The sequence below is a fragment of the Equus przewalskii genome, chromosome 6 (assembly GCF_037783145.1).
Source record: "Equus przewalskii isolate Varuska chromosome 6, EquPr2, whole genome shotgun sequence".
Taxonomy (NCBI): domain Eukaryota; kingdom Metazoa; phylum Chordata; class Mammalia; order Perissodactyla; family Equidae; genus Equus; species Equus przewalskii.
In genome coordinates this window covers 12,068,720-12,092,127 of record NC_091836.1, presented here as the reverse complement: position 1 = coordinate 12,092,127, position 23,408 = coordinate 12,068,720, and the positions used below count along the sequence as shown (strand labels likewise).

General features: G+C 37.0%; 1 protein-coding gene across 4 annotated transcripts in view; it reads left to right on the top strand.

Annotated features, from left to right (window-relative positions):
* Positions 1-23,408, top strand: part of TRPC6 (transient receptor potential cation channel subfamily C member 6) — a 121,605-nt gene that overhangs the window by 67,039 nt on the left and 31,158 nt on the right. For all 4 annotated transcript variants that reach the window (XM_008531129.2, XM_070623020.1, XM_070623018.1 and 1 more), the window contains exons 2-3: positions 10,346-11,120; positions 21,771-21,956. In XM_008531129.2, coding sequence (XP_008529351.2) covers positions 10,346-11,120; positions 21,771-21,956 — 961 coding nt within the window. The remainder of the gene's footprint in view (positions 1-10,345; positions 11,121-21,770; positions 21,957-23,408) is intronic.

The following is a 23,408-nucleotide window of genomic DNA, read 5'->3' as shown; positions in this document are numbered from 1 at the left end:
ATGGTGCCTGGATCTGTAAATATTTGAACTGGTGAATGAATGAATGAACTGTTAAGATCATGATGGTGGATGTGAGGTTTGATAATGGTATCTAAAATCATACTCCATCAGCAAAGAAAGGCATCTCACAATTTTTATTTCTAAATAAATTATGCACTGCACCATCCAACCTTCTCTTTCTCTACATTTTTACTCTCTTATGTATGCCAGGCTCATAGAGACTTCAACCTGCTCTGGGAGCAGTTGGATGTAGCCCCTATGGGAGAGGTTGAAAGCATGCCTTAGCTGTTGTAGAAGTCCACTTCTTTAGCACTGTTATTTCAGGCAGTCAGCAGCTTCACCTTGTGCTGAACACACAATTTCAACAATCCCGAATGTTTCTATGACATCACATTACCCTCCTTCTCACCCTCAGAATCAGAGTTCTTCATTCTAAGCCTCGTATGAACAACAACTTAAAATGCAGATGGATGAATCTTAATTAAAGGCTCATTTGTTAAGATAATGGACTGCCTGAGATTGAATGTGGGTGTCCTTCCTGACAGATAGCTTATAGAAGGGAAAAATAAGCTCAGAAAGGTGAGAACTGATGATGCATCAGTGACTCATAACAAAAAAATTATCCACTTACTATTTTCTCTGTGCATATGTTTTCTTCAGTGATTTCTGAAGGAGCTCATCATGGCAAAGTCAAATCCACTTATAGAGTGTGTGCTGGGTGTTGTGGCTTGGGTATTCTGGTTCACTCTCCACCCTTTGCACACTCTTCTCTGCCTGGGGGGGATGGCGTCAATGCAGATCTGTGTGGACTGCATCAATGGGGCTCCTTTGTCCCCAGGCTTTGGGTTGAGTGCAGCCCATGGAAGGCTGCTCTGGGATATCAGAGGGCAGGAGAGTGAAGTCGGGACATCAGTTCCTCTGGCACTCTCCTTTGGCCGTTACTCTCTACCAAAGGTCAGAAACTCTGTCAAGAGGCCCTTATCTTACAGTTAACTTGTTTACCTTGTGGTAACTGCTTCCTCCTCATGCCCCTTCAGGCCTAACCCTACAGTGTCCTAGATCTGGGTACTTCACAGCGCCATGTTGGATTTCCCTAACTCCTGCCCACAAATTCCTAGAATCTCTTCATTAAACTCCTCAGATTACCCAACCTAAGTATGCTATCTTTTCCTGCTTGGAATCTCTTATACAGAGGTTATTTGCAGAATGGGAAAATGAGTTTTTGTAATACACAGGACTGTGACGGCTTTTGATAACAGAAACAAAGGGTTTAAACTTTTTTCTTTGATGAGATAATTGGTATATATTTTGATTATATGATACACAAATTTTTAATATTTCCAAGAGTACTCTATCAAAATAGATCAAAATAAATGCATGTGCCCAGAGCTCTACCAAAGAACATTTTAAAGAGGGAGGACATGACACATCAGATAAATTAAACCGCGAACTGGAGGCTGAAAAGAAACAGTGACATTTCAGACATAGTTGTTTTATAAAAAGCCAAGTTTCTATAACTGTTCCATTATTTACTCATGTTTTCATTCTCTCACATAGTTAGGTCTTTAAATTATACAAACAAGATGTCAATTGGTAATAAAAATAAACAAAAAATAGATAACAGGGACAAGACATTTTTCAGTCACACTTTTGCTGGTTCCCAACTAAGTGACAGGTAGTTCATGCTTCTATCATTTTGCTCACTGATTAATAAGGCAGCGGTGTGATGTAGTGTGACTGATCAAACAGAAAAGTTAGTATTTGATGAAACGAGAGGAGTCCATGGGGAAAATCAAAGCTAATTGAATCAAAATAAAGAATTGCTATCTTGAAAACTATCTGGAAGTTAAAGGGACTTGGTAATGCATTCTAAAGATAGGGGGTTATGCTCTGTGTGTGGTGTCAGGAGAGGCAGAGAGCAGGAGTGATGAGAGAATATTAGTCCTGCCTTTCAGGACAAGAAAATCTCCAGTTCTGGATCAACGACAAGTCATAAGGATGCCGTTAAAACATATGCCTTTGAACTTTTTTCATTCCCTATTGATTTTGCTGCTTATTTGAAGTGAATATAAAATATTGCATATACAGCAGGGCACACTGTGGTTCAACTTTTATTTTTCTTCCTTTTTTATTTGTAGGGTTGTACATCCTAGTGCTTTGCTGTTGGTTTAACAGGGAACAAACAGGCTTTGAACTTTATTCCTTTGACAAGAGAGATTCGTGCATTCAACAGTTATTTACAAAGTGCTTGCAATGTCCCTTTCTGCTAAGTAGTGGCGTCCAGTGGTGAATGAGGCAAAATAGTCCTTGCTCTCATGGGACGAAAGAAAACCACTCTGATTGTTTACTGCTCCCTCTACCCTAGAGGAAGGACCAGGGGCGTGTGGACAGAGATTAGGTAGACAGAGTAAAAAGAGTCTCACTCTTATAAAATTAGAATAACACTACTTTTATCATTCATCCTCCGAAAGTAGTCTGCAAAATTGCTAGTTGTGTTCATTGTTAATCTCTAAATATCCAAGTCCAATTTTTCCCATGGAAAATGTGCATGTCATAAACATACATTTCGGAATTTCCTGTTTTCACCTTCTAAAAGTCTGCTCTGTGAGGCTCTTCCATGCTGCCTGGAATAGTTACATGCTATTTACGTTTTTAATACTTCTGCTTTAATAGAATAGATACATTTAGATACTTAATATGGAGCTTAGTTTGTATAGGAGCAGTTCCATCTGCTAAAAGTGCATCATAGTTGAACAGGAAGTAGAGGAAATTACTGCACGTGCTCTGGACTCAAGCAGACAGTCCATTCAACTCAGAAGCTAATTTGCGTTGCTGGCATTTTCAATAGAGATGGATTATTCCATCTCTCACTATCTAGGGCAAAAGACACTATTTCACCAACAAAAAGAATCAGGAAAATGAGGTATGTGAAAACTCCTGAACCTAATTTTCATGACCTAATCAATATTTGAGTCCCATGGGGGCAGTGGCTAGTTACACTCTTTCCTAGAACTGGTATTTATATATTGTGATAAAACAAATTTTAAAAATACAGACATGCAAATGTAGGTTACTAAACACTCAACCATGCTAAATATGGCTAAGTGGATGAAGAAAAATTCTTAGTAAATATTTTTCTTAAATAGAAGAGCTGTCTTTGCAAAAGCGTGCCCTTTAGCTGGAATGAAAATATCACTTCTCTTGCCATCGTGCTTTGGGATGTTCCTCTTTCTAGTAGATGGTTTTTCTAGTTTATGTTTGCAATTAATGTGTGATTCTACAATATAGCCTTATAAAATCCATTCTCAGAGAGGTAATATAATCCAGCAACATCTAGTATCTTTCTTGAAAGGCCTCAAATGTTCGTTACTTAAAAAGTCATTTTACACCTTTTGCTTTTGCATTTGAAAGTCAGCAATTAAGCAACACCACTTGTGACAAAATAATATCCGTAGAGCCTTTTGTTGCTTCTGTAGACAGCAGTTAGGGGTATCAAGGAGGCAGCAAAGGGTGCATTTTGTTCTGTCAACAGGCAAGCCACTTTCCCTTTATCTCATTACCCAGCAAGAAGTGCTGCCTTCATTGTGCATGCAATAGTTGTCTTCCAAAAGCAATCTCAAAAGGCTCTCTGAACATTTTGTATCTGGCTTTTCTGTTGACAGACTGCTAAAGAGATGATGATAATCCAGGTTTTTTTAATAAAAACATATCTGAAATTTATATCACTGCATATGATTAATATTTGTGATCACAATGACGGAGACAGGTCACAATTTAAAACTGAAGATAACACTTTCTATGGAAATGTCTTTGCTGTTTCTTCAAAACGGTGGAAGTTATAGTTATGAAAACCATGATAGGTTAGAAGGAAACAGGACATATCTTTAGGATTAGTGGCTTGCTAAAACAGAACTTACCATTATTCAAATAAGTAGGCATTAAAATCCTAAATCATGATTTTAAAATTTTACAATTTAAGATGTCACAGCTTAGGCTTATTCTACCTCAATGTAAATTTAGAGGTGTTATATGAACAAATACAACTTTGGAAACCAGATTAAAAATTGAGATATGAGTAAAGTTATTGAATATATTTTTTTCTTTTTGTAAAGACAAAAATCATTTATATCAATTACCATTGCAATCCTTGCCTTTTAATGGGTCTTCTAATTGAATAACAGCTGAGAAATGATAAAGTTAGCATCCTTCTTGTTCATATAAACGCATGTTCCCGTGGCTGTAAAAAACAATGAAACCCAAATTTAAGCGCTTTCCACGTTCATAATTTCAGTTGACCCTGGAAATAATACTGTGACATAGGCTGGAATAATTATTCTCCCATTCTTATGGAAGAAAACAAAAAAGAAGCTTTGTTCATGGTCTTTTGGTACTTGATACTATTTTGTGTCTTTTTTTTACACATGAGAACTTTTCTTGAAAGTTCTCACTCCCAGTACTTTCATCTCATTTTTATAAATCCCCGATCCTAGTTCTTTTCTCCTTTTTCTCCTTTAATTTTACAGGTTTTCTTTTCCAAAGTGTTATCCATGTTCAGCAGCCACCTCCTCTTTCCCTAATCATTGAACTTTCTCTTGTCTATGACAGAAACCAAAGAAAGTAATATATACAGTAGACAAGAGAGGAAGTGAAAGGCTAAGAGGTTATTAGAAGCCAGAAGCGTGACAGAGAGAAGGGAAGAAGGCTCAGAATTTTGGAAGGAAGATGATGGATGATTGCTCATGTAACAAATCTTGGTGACCTCTTATCTCTTCTACCTCATCCATCTTGTTAACTCAGAACTAATGCTGCTCTCCTAAAAACTCACTTCTAAGAATCACCTTTGGCCAAAACCAACATCAGATTCTGGCTAATTCTTATGAGGGAAAATCACACTCTCTTAGAAAGGACATTAGAATTAATATTTATTAAAAAAAAAAAAAAAAAAGGAAGTTCTAACCAGAGCAATCAAGCAAGAAAAAGAAATAAAAGGGATCCATATTGGACAAGAATAAGCGAAACTGTCACTCTTTGCAGGCAACATTATTTTATATATAGAAAATCCTAAAGAATCCACTAAAGCACTCTGATAAATAATAAATGAATACAGTCAAGTCAGGGATACAAAATCAACATATAAAAATCGGTTGTGTTTCTATACACTAACAATGAAGTAGCACAAAGAGAAATTAAGAAAACAATCCCGTTTACAATTGCAACAAAAAGAATAAAATACCTAGGAATAAACGTAACTAAAGAGGTGAAAGATCTGTACAACAAAAACTATAAAACATTGTTGAAAGAAATCGAAGAAGACACAAAGAAATGGAAAGATATTCCGTGCTCTTGGATTGGGAGAATTAACATCATTAAAATGTCCATACTTCCTAAAGCAATCTATAGATTCAACGCAATCCCTATCAAAGTTCCAACAAAATTTTTCACAGATATAGAACAAGTAATCCTAAAATTTATGTGGAACAACAAAGGACCCCAAATAGCCAAAGGATTCTTGAGGAAAAAGTACAAAGCTGGAGGTATCACACTCCGTGATTTCAAAATATACTACAAAGTCATAGTCACCAAAACAGCATGGTACTGGCATAAAAACAGAGACACAGATCAGTGGAACAGAATTGAGAGCCCAGAAGTAAACCCACACATCTATGGACAGCTAATATTCAACAAGGGAGCCAAGAGCATACGATGGAGAAAGGAGAGTCTCTTCAATAAACGGTGTTGGGAAAACTGGACAGCCACATGCAAAAGAATGAAAGTAGACCATTCCCTTACACCATGCACAAAAATCAACTCAAAAGGGATTAAAGACTTGAGTGTAAGACCTGAAACCATGAAACTCCCAGAAGAAAACCTAGGCAATACGCTCTTTGACATTGGTCTTAGCAGCATATTTTCAAGTTCCATGTCTGACTGGGCAAGGGAAACAAAAGAAAAAATGAACAAATGGGACTACACCAAACTAAAAAGCTTCTGCACAGCAAAGGAAACCATCAAGAGAAAGAAAAGACAACCTAACAATTGGGAGAAGATATTTGCAAACCATATATCAGATAAGGGGTTAATATCCAAAATATACAAAGAATTCATACATCTCAACAACAAAAAAACCAAGAACCCAATTAGAAAATGGGCAAAAGATCTGAACAGAGATTTCTCCAAAGAAGATATACGGATGGGCAACACGCATCTGAAAAGATGCTCAACATCATTAGCTATCAGGGCAATGCGAATCAAAACTACAATGAGGTATCACCTGACTCCGGTCAGAATGGCTATAATTAACAAGACAGGAAACAACAAATGTTGGAGAGGATGTGGATAGAAGGGAACCCTTGTACACTGCTGATGAGAGTGCAAACTGGTGCAGCCACTATAGAAATCAGTATGGAATATCCTCAGAAAATTAAGAATAGATCTACCATATGATCCAGCTATCCCACTGCTGGGTATTTATCCAAAGAACTTGAAAACACAAAGGCATAAAGATACATGCACCCCTATGTTCATTGCAGCATTATACACAATAGCCAAGACTTGGAAGCAACCTAAGATCCCATCAAGGGATGAATGGATAAAGAAGATGTGGTATTTATACACGATGGACTACTACTCAGCCATAAGAAATTATGAAATCCAGCCATTTGTGACAACATGGATGGTCCTTGAGGTTATTATGCTGAGTGAAATTAGTCAGAGGGAGAAAGTCAAATACCATATGATCTCACTCATAAGTAGAAGATAAAAACAACGACAAACAAACACATAGCAATGGAGGTTGGATTGGTGGTTACCATAGGGGAAAGGGGGGAGGGCAAAAGGCGTGATTAGGCTCACATTTGAGGGGATGAGCTATAATTAGTTTTTGGGTGGTGAACATGATGTAATCTATACAGAATTCAAAATATATTACGATGTGCATCTGAAAGCTATATAATGTTATAATCCAATATTACTGCAATTTAATTAATTAATTAATTTTTAAAAAGGAAAATAATATCTATTAAGGGTTAGCAGCCATTTGAGGAAAAACTCTAATATAAAATTTAGAGAACAAAGCAAAAAACACAAAAAAGCAACTTGAGTAAATTTTCTGAAGTGTTCTGATATGTTTAGAGTCATTATCACTAATGTCTCCAAAATTAGATAAGGGAAGATAGTGTGTCTTTGAAAGCAGAAAAGGAGTTATAAATAGAAACATTTTACAAACAAAAAGATGTTCTTGAAAATTAAAAACATAAAGCAGAAAAAAATTCCAAAGATACATTAGAGGATAAAGCTAAAGACATATCCCAGAGTATAATGCAAAATGATAAATAGTTGGAAAATGGGGAAGACAAGATGAGAAAATTAAAGGCTAATTTCAGAATGTTCAACATCCAAAAAAGAGTTCCAGAAACAACACAGAAGGAAGGAAAACAAGATTATCAGAGAAGTCAAAAATAGTTCTCAGAAAATGACACACTTTTCCTGATTAAAAGGTTTACTGAGTACCCAGAACTATGGAGGAAAAGAGATTCCTTCTAATAAAAAAAAGTCATGTAATTTTAAGGCACCAGAGACAAAGTGAATATCCAGAACTGTATTTTTCAATAGCAACTATAAAAACTACAATGTAACAGAACAAGGCTTTCGAAATTATTGTCAGCCTAGAATTCTCCACCCAGCCAAACTACCAGTTAAGGTTGGAGATAGCACAAAATCATTTTTAGATTTGCAAAATCTCAAGAAATTTACCTTCCATGCATGCCTTCTCAGTCAGCCAGTGGAGGATGTGCAGCGCCAGAACACGAGAGTAAACCAAGAAAAACGAGGATCTAGGATACAGAAGACAGGAACCAAACACAAAAGCAAGGCAAAGCAAATCCATGGGATGACGCTAAAAGGAAGATTCAAAGACAATATATTTCATCAAGTCTAGACAGTAACCACTTCAGATGAACTCAGAAGATATTCTTCAAGAAGCTAAAATTGGAAAAGCATATAATGTGTTGAATGTATTACAAGAAGATTTACATTAAAAGAGAGGAGAGTTTTGTTGAATTGGTTGTAAGTACATAGAGCATTAAACATACGAATAAAGAAAGAGAATTTTTTAAATTTTATTTTTTTATTGAGGTAACATTTGTTTATAACATTATATAAATTTCAGGTGCACATCATTATATTTCAATTTGTATGTAGACTACATCATGTTCACCACCCAAAAGACTAAGTATCATCCATCACCGTAGACATGCGCCTTTGTACTCCAGAAAGAGAATTTTTAACCACCAGGTTTCAGGATATAGAGAAGCTGTACCAAGACACCACGGCATACTTCTTGTCATTGCTATGACTAGCACTTGCATTGTCATAATGTAAATAGTTATCTAACAAAAGTTGTGATACAATTATATTGGACTGATAAGGGACCATGAAGCATATTTGTGTGTGTCCATGTGTGTTCAGGTGTGTGTGAGAAGGGTGTGAAGGTATGGTGGGAGATTGTGAAAGTGAGGTAAATCTTCAACTTAGGTAATGGGAAGTCCATAGATAATGCCAAACCTGGACAATCAGGAAATAGCAATGTTACTAAGTTATATGGATATAAGGATTTAAATTATAAAATAATCAGCTAAAATAGTTGAAATTTATTGCCTCTGAGGATCAGAAAATGGGGAAAATGAAGAATAAGGGACTGCTGAGTTTTGTAACAAGCTTATAGAGTCCTTAAAATATGTACATGTATAACTTTGATAAACAAAAATGGAGTTGAAAAGAAAATGATAGCTACAGAAAACAAAATGGTTATAGAAACTATTCCCTTATTGCTTAATAAAAGTTACATAGACATTATCTAAAGATCCATCTTAGAAATTATTAGTATTATAATGTATGTTTGGCCCTTGGGCTTTGACATCATTTTTTAAATTTATAAAGTTGTCTTTTTAATGAAACATCAGCCTGGTTGGTTTTGAAGAGGGCTTGGATGGCTAACGGATTCACTGTTGAAGCAAAGTCAATGAAAAACATTTGTGAATACGTCAGCATACTCTTCAAGCTTCTTGGAGAAGCATAATCTATTTCTGAGTTGCTGACATTTTGCTAGCTCCTTTGGGCATCACATTGCCATAGACAACACTGCCCGGAAATTTAGTAACAAGACAGATAAGGCCTGGTAGGGAGAGAAGTCTAAGTTCTTTAGGCTTGGTCACGTTGGAGGGGAAGATGGCTTATGGGATCTTTGGATCTATTTAAATTCTCTTCATAATGGGAAGTTTGTGACAGTCTTTAAAGAAGGATGGCTCTTAGAACATTTAGTGATAGTGGTAAGGTTTGAGCTCTTCAAGCTCAGAAAGACCTTAAGACGTAAAGTTATGAATCAATAAGGCGAAACATCCCCGTTGTAGCATTTTGATCAGAGGATGAATCACTTTCTCTTCTTATTACGGATTGAAAGCCTACAGTGAAGGCTGGCCTCTTTGACCACTGTCTCCATCACAGAAGCATTTCTTCCCATTTGCCACCTTGATCACAATTTTCTCAAGTCTCCAATGATTTTTTAGAACAACACCTGGCAAAGTCCAAGCATTAATTGTTCCTGATAATGAAATCTATGCTGTGGCATCTAGTTGATCCCTCTACCAGAGAAAGCTTTCTACCTGCACCCAACCCCTGTCCCACTCTCCCAAAACACACTCTCACCTGGCTCCCATTCATCTTTCCATTTTTAGCATGTAACTTTCTCCCAGAACCTAGGTTAGGTACCCTTGACATGGGTTTATCATGACGAACAGCTGATAACAAGACAATGTGCTAATGCTCAATTTCTCTCTTTAGACTATAAGATTTATAAGGGCAGAAAAATTTCTACTGTTTTTCACCATTGGTTTCTCTGGACCTTATACAGTGCCTGGCCGTGGCATAGGAGGGACTCAATAAATATGTTTTGACTTGAATGATTTTCTATTTTCTCTCCTTTTTTTTTTATATTTTCACACTCTATATGGTGTGGGGGCCTGATTATAGGTCTTTCTTATGTCTATACCATCTGTGATTGAAACACATATATTAATCTCTGTGTGAGTGGCACAGAGACATTATGGGAGTTGCCAGAATTTCCACTCCAAATTGGAATGGAAATCTGTGAAGTGCTTGGCTTTCTTAAAGGAAGAGTTCTTGGAATCCATTAACAAATAAATACATATTCATTTTATTTTATAATTGGTCTAGAGACAATGAGACAACATCTAATACGCTTGAGGATGCATTAGATGAATGGCAGATCATTTGGGACACTAAAATCCTCCTACTATAATTTGTTCACAATCTCTCTATTTTATTATAGCCGGGGTATAGACAACAGACTGGCCCACCGGCGGCAGACAATTCTCCGTGAGAAGGGAAGAAGGTTGGCTAATCGAGGACCAGCATACATGTTTAATGATCACTCAACAAGCTTATCTATTGAGGAGGAACGCTTTTTAGATGCAGCTGAATATGGCAACATCCCAGTGGTGAGGAAGATGTTAGAAGAATGTCTCTCACTCAACGTTAACTGTGTGGATTACATGGGCCAGAATGCCCTGCAGTTGGCAGTGGCCAATGAGCATCTGGAAATTACAGAACTTCTTCTCAAGAAAGAAAACCTCTCTCGTGTTGGGGATGCCTTGCTTCTAGCTATCAGTAAAGGTTATGTTCGGATTGTGGAAGCCATTCTCAGTCATCCAGCTTTTGCAGAAGGCAAGAGGTTAGCAACCAGCCCCAGCCAGTCTGAACTCCAGCAAGATGATTTTTATGCCTATGATGAAGATGGGACACGATTCTCCCATGATGTGACTCCAATTATTCTGGCTGCCCACTGCCAGGAATATGAAATTGTGCATACCCTCTTGCGGAAGGGTGCTCGGATTGAACGGCCCCATGATTATTTCTGCAAGTGCAGCGAATGCAACCAGAAACAGAAGCATGACTCCTTTAGTCACTCCAGATCTAGGATTAATGCCTATAAAGGCCTGGCAAGTCCCGCTTACCTGTCGTTGTCTAGTGAAGATCCAGTCATGACAGCTTTAGAACTTAGCAATGAGCTGGCAGTGCTGGCCAACATCGAGAAAGAGTTCAAGGTAGGTCTTTAACAATAAGGACTTCACCCTCCACAGGTCAAAGTCAAGGTTTATTTATAAGCTTCCAATATGTGCTCAGCACTGTGCTAGTTACTGTGGACAGGAGATAATGTTATATGGTTTTTCAACCAGCTCTTTGTTATAATTGTACGTAGCAACAGTCATGATCACTGCCATTTCTCTAAATGATGTTCTACCATATACTAGACATTTTATATTTATTATGCCTAATCCTTATCCCAACATTGTGAAGATATTAGTTCCTTTTCAGATGGAGAGATGGAGGGATAGAAAGGTTAAGTGAGGCCCAAGATCAACAACTGGTAAATGACAGAGCTGGGATCAGAATCCAGGTAGGCTGCACTCGAAAAGCCAGATTCTTTCTCCTACAAAACACTGTTTCTATATTCAGAGCATGGTGACAGAGGCTGTTGAGAATAGAAAGATGAATAAGCTAAAGGAAGTCAGTTTAACTTGAGAGACAGATGCATACATAAATAAATATGAGATAAAGAGGAATTCAGTTACTAGATAGAGCTATAAGCCATGTGCTGTTGAAGTTCAGAGAAAGCAATATTTATTTCAGATTAGGTTTCAGGGAAGTAACGTGTAAAGTGGCATTTCAGCTGTATATGGCAGAATGAGTAGGATTTGGGGGGGGGCAGGAAATGAGGGAAAGGATATTTTAGGCCAAGATAACAGCAAAAGCAAACTCTTGTGGATATGTAAGAAGTAGTCACTTAGAGGGAACTGTGAGCAGTCTTTCCATAAAAGGTATGAGGAGCCATATGTCAGATGCTGCCATTGCCTACATGGTTTGTGCTGCATTTGGAAAAGATGAAAGCTCAGATTCCTAGCCCAAGGTCATCCATACATATACCTCTAAACTCCCCCCAAAGGTTGCCCAACTTATCTTATACTGCTCATCACGGTTGCCCTGCATTATTATTGTTTATGATGTACTTTTCTCCCTCACTCAGCTATATGCTGCTTGCAATCAGGTCTGATTCATCAAGTACAGTGTTTTGCAAAGATAAATATTAGTTTTGTTTTTTCTATTCTATATGCCATGAGAGAGCTTGCCTTTACACTTCTTGGAGGTTTTAGCCCACTTTCCTGTGCAGTTTCTTGGTGCCACTGTCACTGAAAAAACACTGTTACAACCCAGTACGACATGTCATGTATCCATCTATCCTCGGTTCCTATCTATCCAGTCATGGAGGAAAAGGTAAATGGTGACTGGGACCCTCTGACTGCTCATAGGATGGAGGAAGGTACTTTTCCTCCAGCTGCCTGGCAGCTGTGAGCCCAGGACAAGCAATGAATTTTTTACAACCTTGTCTCATTCTTTCCTACTTTTTCACTTAACTCCTGGAACTCAGTGATCCAGAGAACTTTGCCATATTCAAATTAAAGCAGTCTCTTTGAAAACTGATTGTTTTTCGATTTATATTTAATTTTTATGGAATTTCACTGCTTAAGTTTCAACATTTCTGTTCCCGTTATTGAATCTTTGTTTACACACTTTTTCTAAACGACCGAAGAATTCATTCATTCACTTGTCTACATCTTTTGAGACCATGTTTTGCACCCAATACTGTATTGAGGTTGGAGGTATAGGACAAAATACAAAGACAATTCATCAGTAATCCTGCCCTCAGTTAGTTTATAACCTAATGAGTGATGAAAGACCTCTGTGCAGTAATATAATCCATGACAGGACATAACGGAGGGAGGGAATGGGCAAGTGGTTCAAAGGTGGGGAGAATCGCATCTAACCAGAATGTGAACTATTCGTTGTCCGTAAATGCATTGCAAAATGTGGAGGACCCCTTAGGATTATGAGGATTTAGAGACCGGGGCGTTCCTTTGTTTGTTCACTACACATTTTTTCTGCTCACGTGGGTGTGAAGTACATGGATTGGGCGCCTTCCCTCCATTCATGCTTTCTCTACACGTTTCCACTGTCTTTAGAAGATACCTAGATCCTCAAAATGAACCTACTTTCTCATAATGCCTTCCCTCTGTGAAGGTTTAAAGGCAAAGAAAAGTCTCTCTGAAAACATAAATCTCTTTAATAGTATGTAATTCTTAATATTTTAAAAAATCATTTTCAAAAATTAGTTTACTGTTGAAAGAAGGTAGCAGTTAAAAAAACGTTTTAAAAAATATATCCTAGAACTTAAAAATCAGCAGTTTTTGTAATTAGAAACCAGACTCAGAAAGTTCTTGTGTTGTACAAGGAGAAAGGGCAGTGCGTGGGTTTTTTTTTTTTTTTTAAGTCTTTAGCAAACACAAAACAAAAAAGCATTACACTTTCTTTCTCTCCAGACATCAAGCATTCAAACAAATATTCTATGGTTGGTCCACAGAGGCAAGAACAGCCTCCTATGAGGGTGAGTCACCATTGCCTGTGTGTATAAACTCTTAGGGAAAGCGCGTTCTCACACCGTCCGTGGGTCCTGTGACACTCAAGCGGTTCCCAGCGTCCCAGCCTCAGTTTACAAGAGGACGGGACCTGGTAGGGCTGGAGAGCTTAACGTCTCTGGTGAGCTTTCTTGCTAGATCAGCTGCTTCTACCTTTCAAAATAGCTTCTTTTGCCTTATTTTAAAAGAATATTTAGTCATTTTAGAAAATAAGAGTATAAAAATAAAGAAAATGTTAAAAATCATTCCTAGTTTTGCCACCAAGAAGTAAGCATCAATACACTGCAAACACGCCAGCACATATCTTCTAGTCCTGCTTTTAGTAGTCAAGCCCCTCAGCGTCTCAGGGAACAAAGATCATCACAGAGGCTGGACCAGGTCAGGCCTGCGCTGCCTCACAGGGACCTGAGAGATTGTACTGGCCGCAAGGAATCCTCTCTGCTCGTGGTCTTCAAATCCTTTTGCTCCCTTTCCACCTAGAGGACATTTGAAAGATTCTGTGTTCATTTGCACATTTTAAAAATGGTATCTAAAATTTTACTTTTGTAAGTTTAAATATTTTTAAGAGATCTAATTTCCCTGTAGTGTAAATATTCACATTTAAAAATAGAATTCTTAAATTGTTCCTTCAAATGTATCTAGGGGCCTCTAAGTGCTATGATTTGATGCCTACCATCACCTATTTTAAAAGTAAGTGAACAACTTCTTTTTTTTTCTTTTTCTGGTAAGGAATACTGGCCCTGAGCTAACATCTGTTGACAAGCTTCCTCTTTTTGCTTAAGGAAGATTGCCACTGAGCTAACATCTGTGCCAATCTCCCTCTATTTTGTATGTGAGATGCCACCACAGCATGGCTTGATGAATGGTGTGTGGATCCGCACCCAGAATCCAAACCCATGAACCCCAGGCCACCAAAGCAGAGAGTGCAAACTTAACCACTGTGCCACCAGGCCAGTCCCACCCACCTCTTTAAGATTCAGAATAGCTACATCTTTCCCTTTTCTCCTTGAGCTTCTATTTCCAGTCCAATTTCCTCCACACATGTGATTCCTAAGGTAATAGCTTTTTATTGTAAAGTCCCTTTAAATCACTCTATTATATGTATTATATACAACAAATATGTGTAATATGTATATGTATATATGAAAATTTAGAATTTGTTTTACTTCCTGTCGTCATAAGGCTCTAAGTATCCAAAATATTCTGCAAAGAGTTACCATTATATTTATTAGTAGGACATTTGATCAAAACTACATAAATTGAGCACCCTTGTTCAAAATAACAAAATATATGCAAATTTTAAAACAAATTTTAAATATATGTCATACAATTCCTATTGGAAATGCCTTTTTAGTGCAATCAATCATGTTCTCACTTTTGCTAGATGTTTTTTTTTTTGGTGTTATTCATTCTTTACTTTTTATTTTATGTTAACCAGATTGAGTGATGTAGGAAAATATTTACGTACTGAATAAATTGAAGAAAGTTAAAACTGAAGTAATCCTAGGTTCTTTCTCAGGTGGTACATCTTTTTTTTGGTTTTTTTTTTTTTGTATCCTGCTAAAAACATTTTGGTATGGTATGTCAGCATGTTGTTTTAGTTTTTGTTAACAAGATATATATATTATTAAAGATTTTACGGAATAAAATTGAAAGAGGGTTGACTATAGTTGGAATAAGTATTTCTTGATAGGATTTGATAACTACCTTACTGAATTAACCACGCCGAATGTGAAAGAAATCACATAAAAGTTTTATCCATGTGTTTTAGCCAATATTCTGTGAAAATTTTGAGTCCTGGAAACCATTCCAAGTCATATTGAAAAGAATCATCCTTTCTAACCTTTTGTGACCTGCTCATTTGAGATGCCTTTCTTTCTAACTAATGATGAGTATTAAGAATAGTTTAAAATAACCACTTACATTTTAAATACATTAAAAAAATGATTTTTGTATTCAGTGTTCCCTACTGACACCTTCTTTGCCATTTTCTCACTGGACTCTTGTTCAAGAAGGGTGCATTCTTTGACAATTGTTGGAGAATGAAGAGGCAAAGTACATTAAACAAAAATTATCATTATTCTTATCATCACACTACACCATACACCTAAATTCGGAATATCCCAACATGAACCAGCATGTTGTATTGCTATCACTGAGCTTCATCTTCATCAGAAATACGTATTAAGACAGGGAAATTCAGGAACTCCTCAGGGTCTATGGTACCCACATTAAGGTAGGTGACAGTGGGGAATTGTTTTGCAAAGGGGTCAAAGATCTGTTTTCAAAGAAATCAGTTTTAGGAAAGTTGAGGATCTGGCAATTGATCCCCTTAAAGTTATCAATGTTCTAAGGCCCCTTGGAAAATCTTCACATATTTCTGTTTGAAAGCAGCTAATCTATTTTATGTCAGAAAATGAGAGCTTTCACAAAGAATTTGTTAAATCTCTTTCACAAAGAGCTCCCATATATCGTTGCTCTAAGCTCCTCCCAAATTCTCCCCTCCCATAAAATAGCCCATAGTCCACTAACAAGAGGCAGAGGAGTTGCTTCTGAGTTCCTCAGGCAATTTTGGTCTTGTGCCTTGATTCTTCTACACCAAACAAATTGCATTTATTACCCATGTCACCAGGTCTGTAGTTGGTTCCATGCAGAGGTGACAACCAGACCATAGCAGAGAAATCTAACAATTAGATGGAGCCACAGGAGCAAAAAGAAAACCAGTAGCCCTGAGGAATTTCAGGTCTACAAAGAGAATAGGTAGAAACCAGATTCAAAAATTTTTCACCCATTCAAATTAAATTTTTATATTGAATTATACTCCATAATTTTTTGCTTTGATAGCATAAGACCTCAGCCACCTTAAACCTGGGCTAAGCCTAATTTTGGCAGCATACACTAAATCAATTAAAAAAAAGACCCTGAAAACCCAGAACTTTGACTGTTTTTGATACTGAGGAAGGAGAGAATAATTCCTGGCTTCTCTCCTTGACTCAAGACTAAATTAAGATAAGAAAGAAAAATCTTAAAGACTAGGAGATCAACACAGTAGATGGTTTTGTCAGCAAATGCATTCTCTTAAATTTCACATTTCTTTTTAGTATCTCAGTATGTACCTATGTCTTACGTCTCTAAAGGCTTTTTTGTTAACTTACTTATATTTTAGATTGTTTGTGGTAACAAACAATGTTTCCTTTAATTAGCCGAAATCATCTCTTTTATACATTAAGGATTGTCTTCTTTGTCATTCTGGATAAGTAGCTTTCTAGAGCTTTTTTAGATCTTTCATGTCTTCTTAGGGATCTGTGCTTAGACATGCACATGGCCCTCAGATGCCTCTGCCATTGACTTTGAGAAAGCAGAAGGTAGAGAAACTATGCCATGCTGTTTTTAAACCATTGCTATGTTCTGGTGTTCAGAATGTTAAAAAATGTCTGCCATTGTTTGAAAGAGAAATATTCTCTAAGAAATGACTGAGTTGAAAAGTAGTTTTTGTCAGCAGTAACTGTCGTCAGACCTTAGCAGGGTGACAAAGAGTACAAGCTACATACTCTGCAAGATTGAATCACCGCATCGGAAGCACAGGGCTGGGGTCGAGACCAAAGAGGAAGGAGGAAATGTACCTTTATTGAGCTTTACAAATTATTCTAAAAGCGATTTATGCTATAATTCTATGATACAGCATCATTTAAGTTCTCTGTAACTAGGAGAAATTAGCTGAAGGCCAGAAAATAAAGTGACCTTTCCAAGATCATATAGTTATTAAATAGCAGAGCAAGAATTAAAATCCAGGTATGTTTCATACTGAGACATGTTCATTTCTTTACATCACTCAACAATTTTTTCTCTTTTTTGAGGAAGAATAGCCATGAGCTAACATCTGCTGCCAATCTTCCTCTTTTTTTTTAATACTTTTTTTTTATAGATTTTATTTATTTTATTTTTTTCCTTTTTCTCCCCAAAGCCCCCCGGTACATAGTTGTGTATTCTTCGTTGTGGATTCTTCTAGTTGTGGCATGTGGGACGCTGCCTCAGCATGGTCTGATGAGCAGTGCCATGTCCGCGCCCAGGATTCGAACCAACGAAACACTGGGCCGCCTGCAGCGGAGCACGCGAACTTAACCACTCGGCCACGGGGCCAGCCCCCCAGTCTTCCTGCTTTTGCTGAGGAAGACTGGCCATGAGCCAGCATCCGTGTCCATCTTCTTCTACTTTATATGTGGGATGCCTGCCACGGCATGGCTTGACAATGGTGCATAGGTTCATACCCGGGATCCAAACTGGTGGATCCCGGAGCCGCCGAAGTGGAAACTTAACCACTGCACCACCAGGCCGGCCCTCACTCAACAAAACTTTTGATTAGCTAACATGTGCTACGCACTGAGGACTCAAAGATGAGTAAGATACAGTGCTTGTTCTGAACGACATTTGAGTCTGTTCAAGAGAGGCAGATATGTAAACAAATAAATGCAGTCAAATGTATGATTGAGTGTGTTCTTGCCTTTGAATTTCCCATCTTAGTTTGAAATATATGGGCACAGAAAATCTCATTATGGCAGAATTTTAGGTGGAAGGCTAGTCAACAGTTAAGGAGGGAAGTTCAGTACAGCAACTGCTGACCAGTGTAGTCACTGCAGATGACAACAATCAACAGAAAAGTCAGTAGCATCTGACATATCTAGGAAAATGTTTTTCTTCAATTCTTGTTTGAAATTGTGTCTTAACTCATTTTCCCTTTTCTCTAGAGTAGTGTCCGATTAACTTTTATGTCCCTCACAACCCCACATAGTGGATGCTGTATAAATGCTTGCTAATCATCACCACATCAGCTCTGACAGAGCTCAATGATCAATGTGCCATTTGGTGACAATTATTGTGAAGAAAAGGAAGGCCTATGTGGTCCCAAGAAGCACAGATGGCTAATTCATCACTATATAGATAATAACTCTCTATACTTAACCTTAATCTTCGACTACATAATCCCATTTTACATAACTCCCATCTTAGTAAGACTATGGTATCTATCACAGAATTGGTGCACAGGATATTTTTTGAAAGAATGCGCAAATGAATAACTGTTTTATTTCCAATATCTGTTCAGATGATACCCAGGAATCCCAACGTCCCTTTCTATTTGTTAGCACAACTTTGTGATGAGGGACTGAGAACATTTGGATATTGTTTATGAAATAATGAAAATAATAATAATAATTACTATTGATTCAACACTACCTTCTGCCAGGAACTTGGCATTTGTTATCTCATACATGTAATCTTCACAGCAACCCTAAAAAGTAGATCCTTATATTATCCCCATTTTACACATGAGGATTTTGAGGCTTTAAGAGATTAAGTCATTTGCCCAAAATCATGCAGCTAGTAAAATGGTTGTGCCTCATTTCAAACCGAGGTCTGCCCTTCTCTAAATCCACACAGTTCATTGGTGAGAATTAAGGCATGTATTTTCCCCATCCCTGTTAATTTCTTTGAAGCAAATTTCATTCATTATATAGAAAGAAGAGCCAGACAGTACAATTACAGGCCATAACATCTCTTCTACTATGGAAAATCCAACTAAGATAACTCTTTGAAAGAATAATTTTAACAGAGACTCTTTTCTGTCTTATAACCTCTAAACTCTGTTCTATTAGCTCACTATCAGTCATCTCTTTTCAACTGAAAGGTTAATAGGTGAGCACCCACTTCTAATTTATAATGTATGGTGTGGGTGTGTGACCCAAAGACACGACCCAGAATTAAATCAACCCACCAGCTTCAGCTTCGCTTTTCCTTTCAAGAAACCAAAATCACAGTGCTGTGTCTGGCTAATGAACTATACTGCCAACATTTCATTTTAAGTGAATTTACTAGTGAATTTGAAAGAACTATGAAAGCATTTGTAAATGGACTCCAAGGTGAAAAAAAAGCACGTATTTCTGAAAGCAGAGTCTTATTCTTTCTTTTTTTTTAAAAATGTTTTGTTTTCCTTTCTACTTAAGAATATATCTTGATAATCAGCAGTGAATTGGAAACAAGGTATTAAACAGCACAAAGCTCCTGCACTTTACTTTTTCGATCCATGTAGTTTCTAGTAAAAAGCGCCACCCTACTCTTGAAGGATCGTGTTCTCTTTTCAAATGTCTAATTTCACCACGAGCGTTTTAGAATTCTAGGGAGCATTGACAATTACGTATTTGTCTTTAAAAGGACTAAAGACACATCTAGAATTGAGTGCTACATACAAGAGAGGCTAGGTGCATTAAATTTTGTCATAGCTCCATGGGTTCTTATGAATGTCAACAAATAGACTTTTCAGATCTTGCTTTTGATGATATAAAATAAAATAATTATGTTTTATGGAATTCTTGCTATATGCTCAGCACCATACTATGTACTTTGCATGTGTGATCTGTTTAACACTTATTTAATTTCACTAAGCCTCAGTTTTCTCCTCTGTAAAATTAGGGTAATAATAACACTGACCTCATAGAGTGGTTTCAACCTATTTAAGATCACATGGCTGAAAAATGGAAGAGCTGGGATTTGCTGACAGGTATTTCTGGCTCTAAGAGCCCAGGCTCCTAACACCGTGCTCTAGTATAGTGGACCTGCACAACACATGCACTTCCACATCTCAGGGTTTGTCCCCACGACCGTAAATGAGTATTTCATGAAAGGAGTAAAGCTCTTTCCTTGTGACTCTGCTTATGCTCTCTGACCAGATACCAATTTAGAAGTAGATTGAGCCCTTCTCAGCTAAGACATAATTTGTCTTATCAATTTGCTTTTATACAATCTGTTTTGGACCTGCAGTTTGCAAAGTGTATCCTGTTTAGAAGTTACTAAACTGTACTGCAAGTTCATGTGGCATGACTTACAGAGAAGGAGCCAAATAGAGGCTTTATACATACCCAGTGTGAAGCTGTTTTCTGTATACAGTTCTCCCAAATTTTACCTTATTGACTGCCATCGAGAGCCAATCATATTTCTCTAACATCTTCCTCTCTTGATCTTTCCAAGGAATCTTTTCATCCTATCACACATCGGCAGCTTCAGGATGGAGGAGACAACTGACTATGAATCTATAAAGCTGGCTTTATGAGTAAACTCTACCACTGAAGCTGTGTGACCTCAGGGAGCCTTAGTTTTTTCCTATGCAAAATGGGAATAGTATTTGCCCTGCTTGCCTCCAAGTTCTTCAAGATCAAAATAGAAAAGCGTTCTACAAAGAAAGACACAAAGTGGCATAATTCTTAAAGGCAAAGGGTTTCAGGCCAAACAGAATTAGGTTTAAAACCTGATTTTGACACTTAGTAGCTGCGTGATCTTGGACACATCATTTAACCTAACAGAGTAAGAGGACTGTGAGGATTAAATGGGATAATATAATCCACTTGCAATGTGACAAACTCTGACTAATAGGTTTTCTTGATTCACGTTGGGTTATAAATAGTCTTTTTCGATGTGAGAGAAAAGAAGAAGGAAATATTAGAAAGACCTGAACGGAGATGTGAATACATGCTGTCTATAAGTTTGACATGATTTTGGTATTTGAGTATGATCTGCACTCGCTAAATCTTCCCAGCATGATACTAGGTCGTCAGCGATAAGTTACAATGAAAGCATTCTCATTGAATTTCTTTTCTCCAAAGAGAAGGATCTCAATTTGCAGACTTTGCATTAGCTCTCGCCTTTTGACCCTGTGCTTGGCACATAAAGTTCCTCAATAACAATTTATTAAATAGATCAGTGATATGTGTTTGCTTTTCTCTGGAACTGCTCCAAATGTCCTGTTTCTCAAACCAACACAGTTTACAAAGTCTTCTGAAGATCTAGCAAATGTACATTATGTGCCTAGCTGATGAAGTTATGAACATAAGAGAGATGCTGTACCCAAAGTAGTGGGAAAAGTTGCTTTCTTTATATTTCTCTTGAATCAATAGATGAGTTCGGCAAGAACACTACTTTTTAATAACTATGATTATGCTTTAGACAAATTTCCTTTTTTAGGATATGAAGAAAATCTTTATGGTGGTAAGATATTTCAGAGATCGCTGAGCAGAACAGCAATAAAAGCATGTTAAGAGAACTGTAAACCTAAAAATAGAATTTTTCTCTGTTTTCTCTAGAAACTATCAAGTCCCTGATAAATTCCGATGAGCAGCATAGTAAAATGAGTTACTTCTACATTATTGTTTTTTTGTTTTTCTTTGTCTTTCCTAGAATGACTACAAAAAACTGTCAGTGCAGTGCAAAGATTTTGTTGTTGGACTCCTTGATCTGTGCAGAAACACTGAAGAAGTGGAGGCCATTCTGAATGGGGATGTTGAGATACGCCACAGTGGTGGAGATCGCGGTCGTCCAAATCTCAGCCGTTTAAAACTTGCCATTAAATATGAAGTAAAAAAAGTAAGGTCAGGCGTGAAGCCCCGTTTACATTATTTCAGTTTTTATTGGTGCTAAATAAGGATGAAGGGTTGGCATAGTTAGATTAAGCTGGGTTTTCCTAATTAGCAGTTGCACTAAGCAGATTGTCTAATGAATCATAAGAGCCTAGTTGTGAGGCATTTAACCTACCCTGAACACCAGTCTTTGACTTGTTTATGCATTGATTGTCACTTTCCTTTACTTAACTAATGACATAAGGACTACACTCATCCAGATTATAAAGCATTTGTTATGTGGCAGAAACATCATTATTTAAGACCCAACTCCATTTTCCCGTCTGTTGATGTATTTCAGTTCCTTCTGCAGTACATTTGAATGTTTTCCGACTATATGTTTATTTGTGGAATATTTTTAATCTCTGTCTCCATATGATACCCATCCCTCTATCCCCACAACCATGACTCCTTTCTTAGGTTATATATCTTTAAAAAACACAGTTTTTAAAACTAGGTCTTATAATAAAAGTAATACATGCTTATGGTAAGTCTTCAAACAGTATAGACATACCCCCTTTCTATCGTCTCAATTCTTATGGAGAGTAGTTAATCACTGTTATATTTCTCTCCAAAAATTTATATCTTGGACATCTTCACATATCAGTAAATAAACATCCACTTGTTATATCATTATGTTTATTTAATGTTTACTATTTAAGGGTGTTTATTATTTTCTTTGTTTTGTTAATACAAGATGCTACAGTAAACATAGTTATTTATATAGCTTGCTTACTTGCATGAGTTTTATCTGAAGACAAAATTCCTAGGTGTGGAATTAATATGTCAAATTTTTATTTTTTAACTTCAAAACATTTACCAAGTTCCCCTTCGAAAGAGATTTGCCAGTTTACACACACACGAGCAGTGCATGGGAGGGCTTATTTCTTCTACTCACAATGGGGATTATTAAGCTTTACCATTTTGAGAAGATAACTATTGTATGCTGTTGAGTTCAACCATCCTTAAGACTCATTTGTAATTCTTTTATGTAAACTGTCCTTTATCTAACCTTTTAACATTCTTTACCAATTTTGATTTTAGGTTGTCACTTTTTATATATTAAATAAGGTTGCCCTCTGTCATATGTAGGGTTCATTTGTAAAAAGTAAATATGTGAGAATAAAAAATATTCTGAAAAGTAAAAAGGAAATTTTAATTGTAAAGTTTTCTTAATTGAAAGAGTTTGTGACACAGGAATAAAAAGAGATTTCAGTGGATTAGAATAGGCAGTCCAGAAATAAACCCATATACAAACATGGATTTAGTATAAAATAAGTTTAGCATGTTAGGTCAGTAGAGGAAAGATGATATACTTTTTTAAAAAAGTATTTAGAGGGGCCAGCCTGGTGGCGCAGTGGTTAAGTTCGCACGTTGTGCTTCGGCGGCCCAGGGTTCACCGGTTCAGATCCCAGGTATG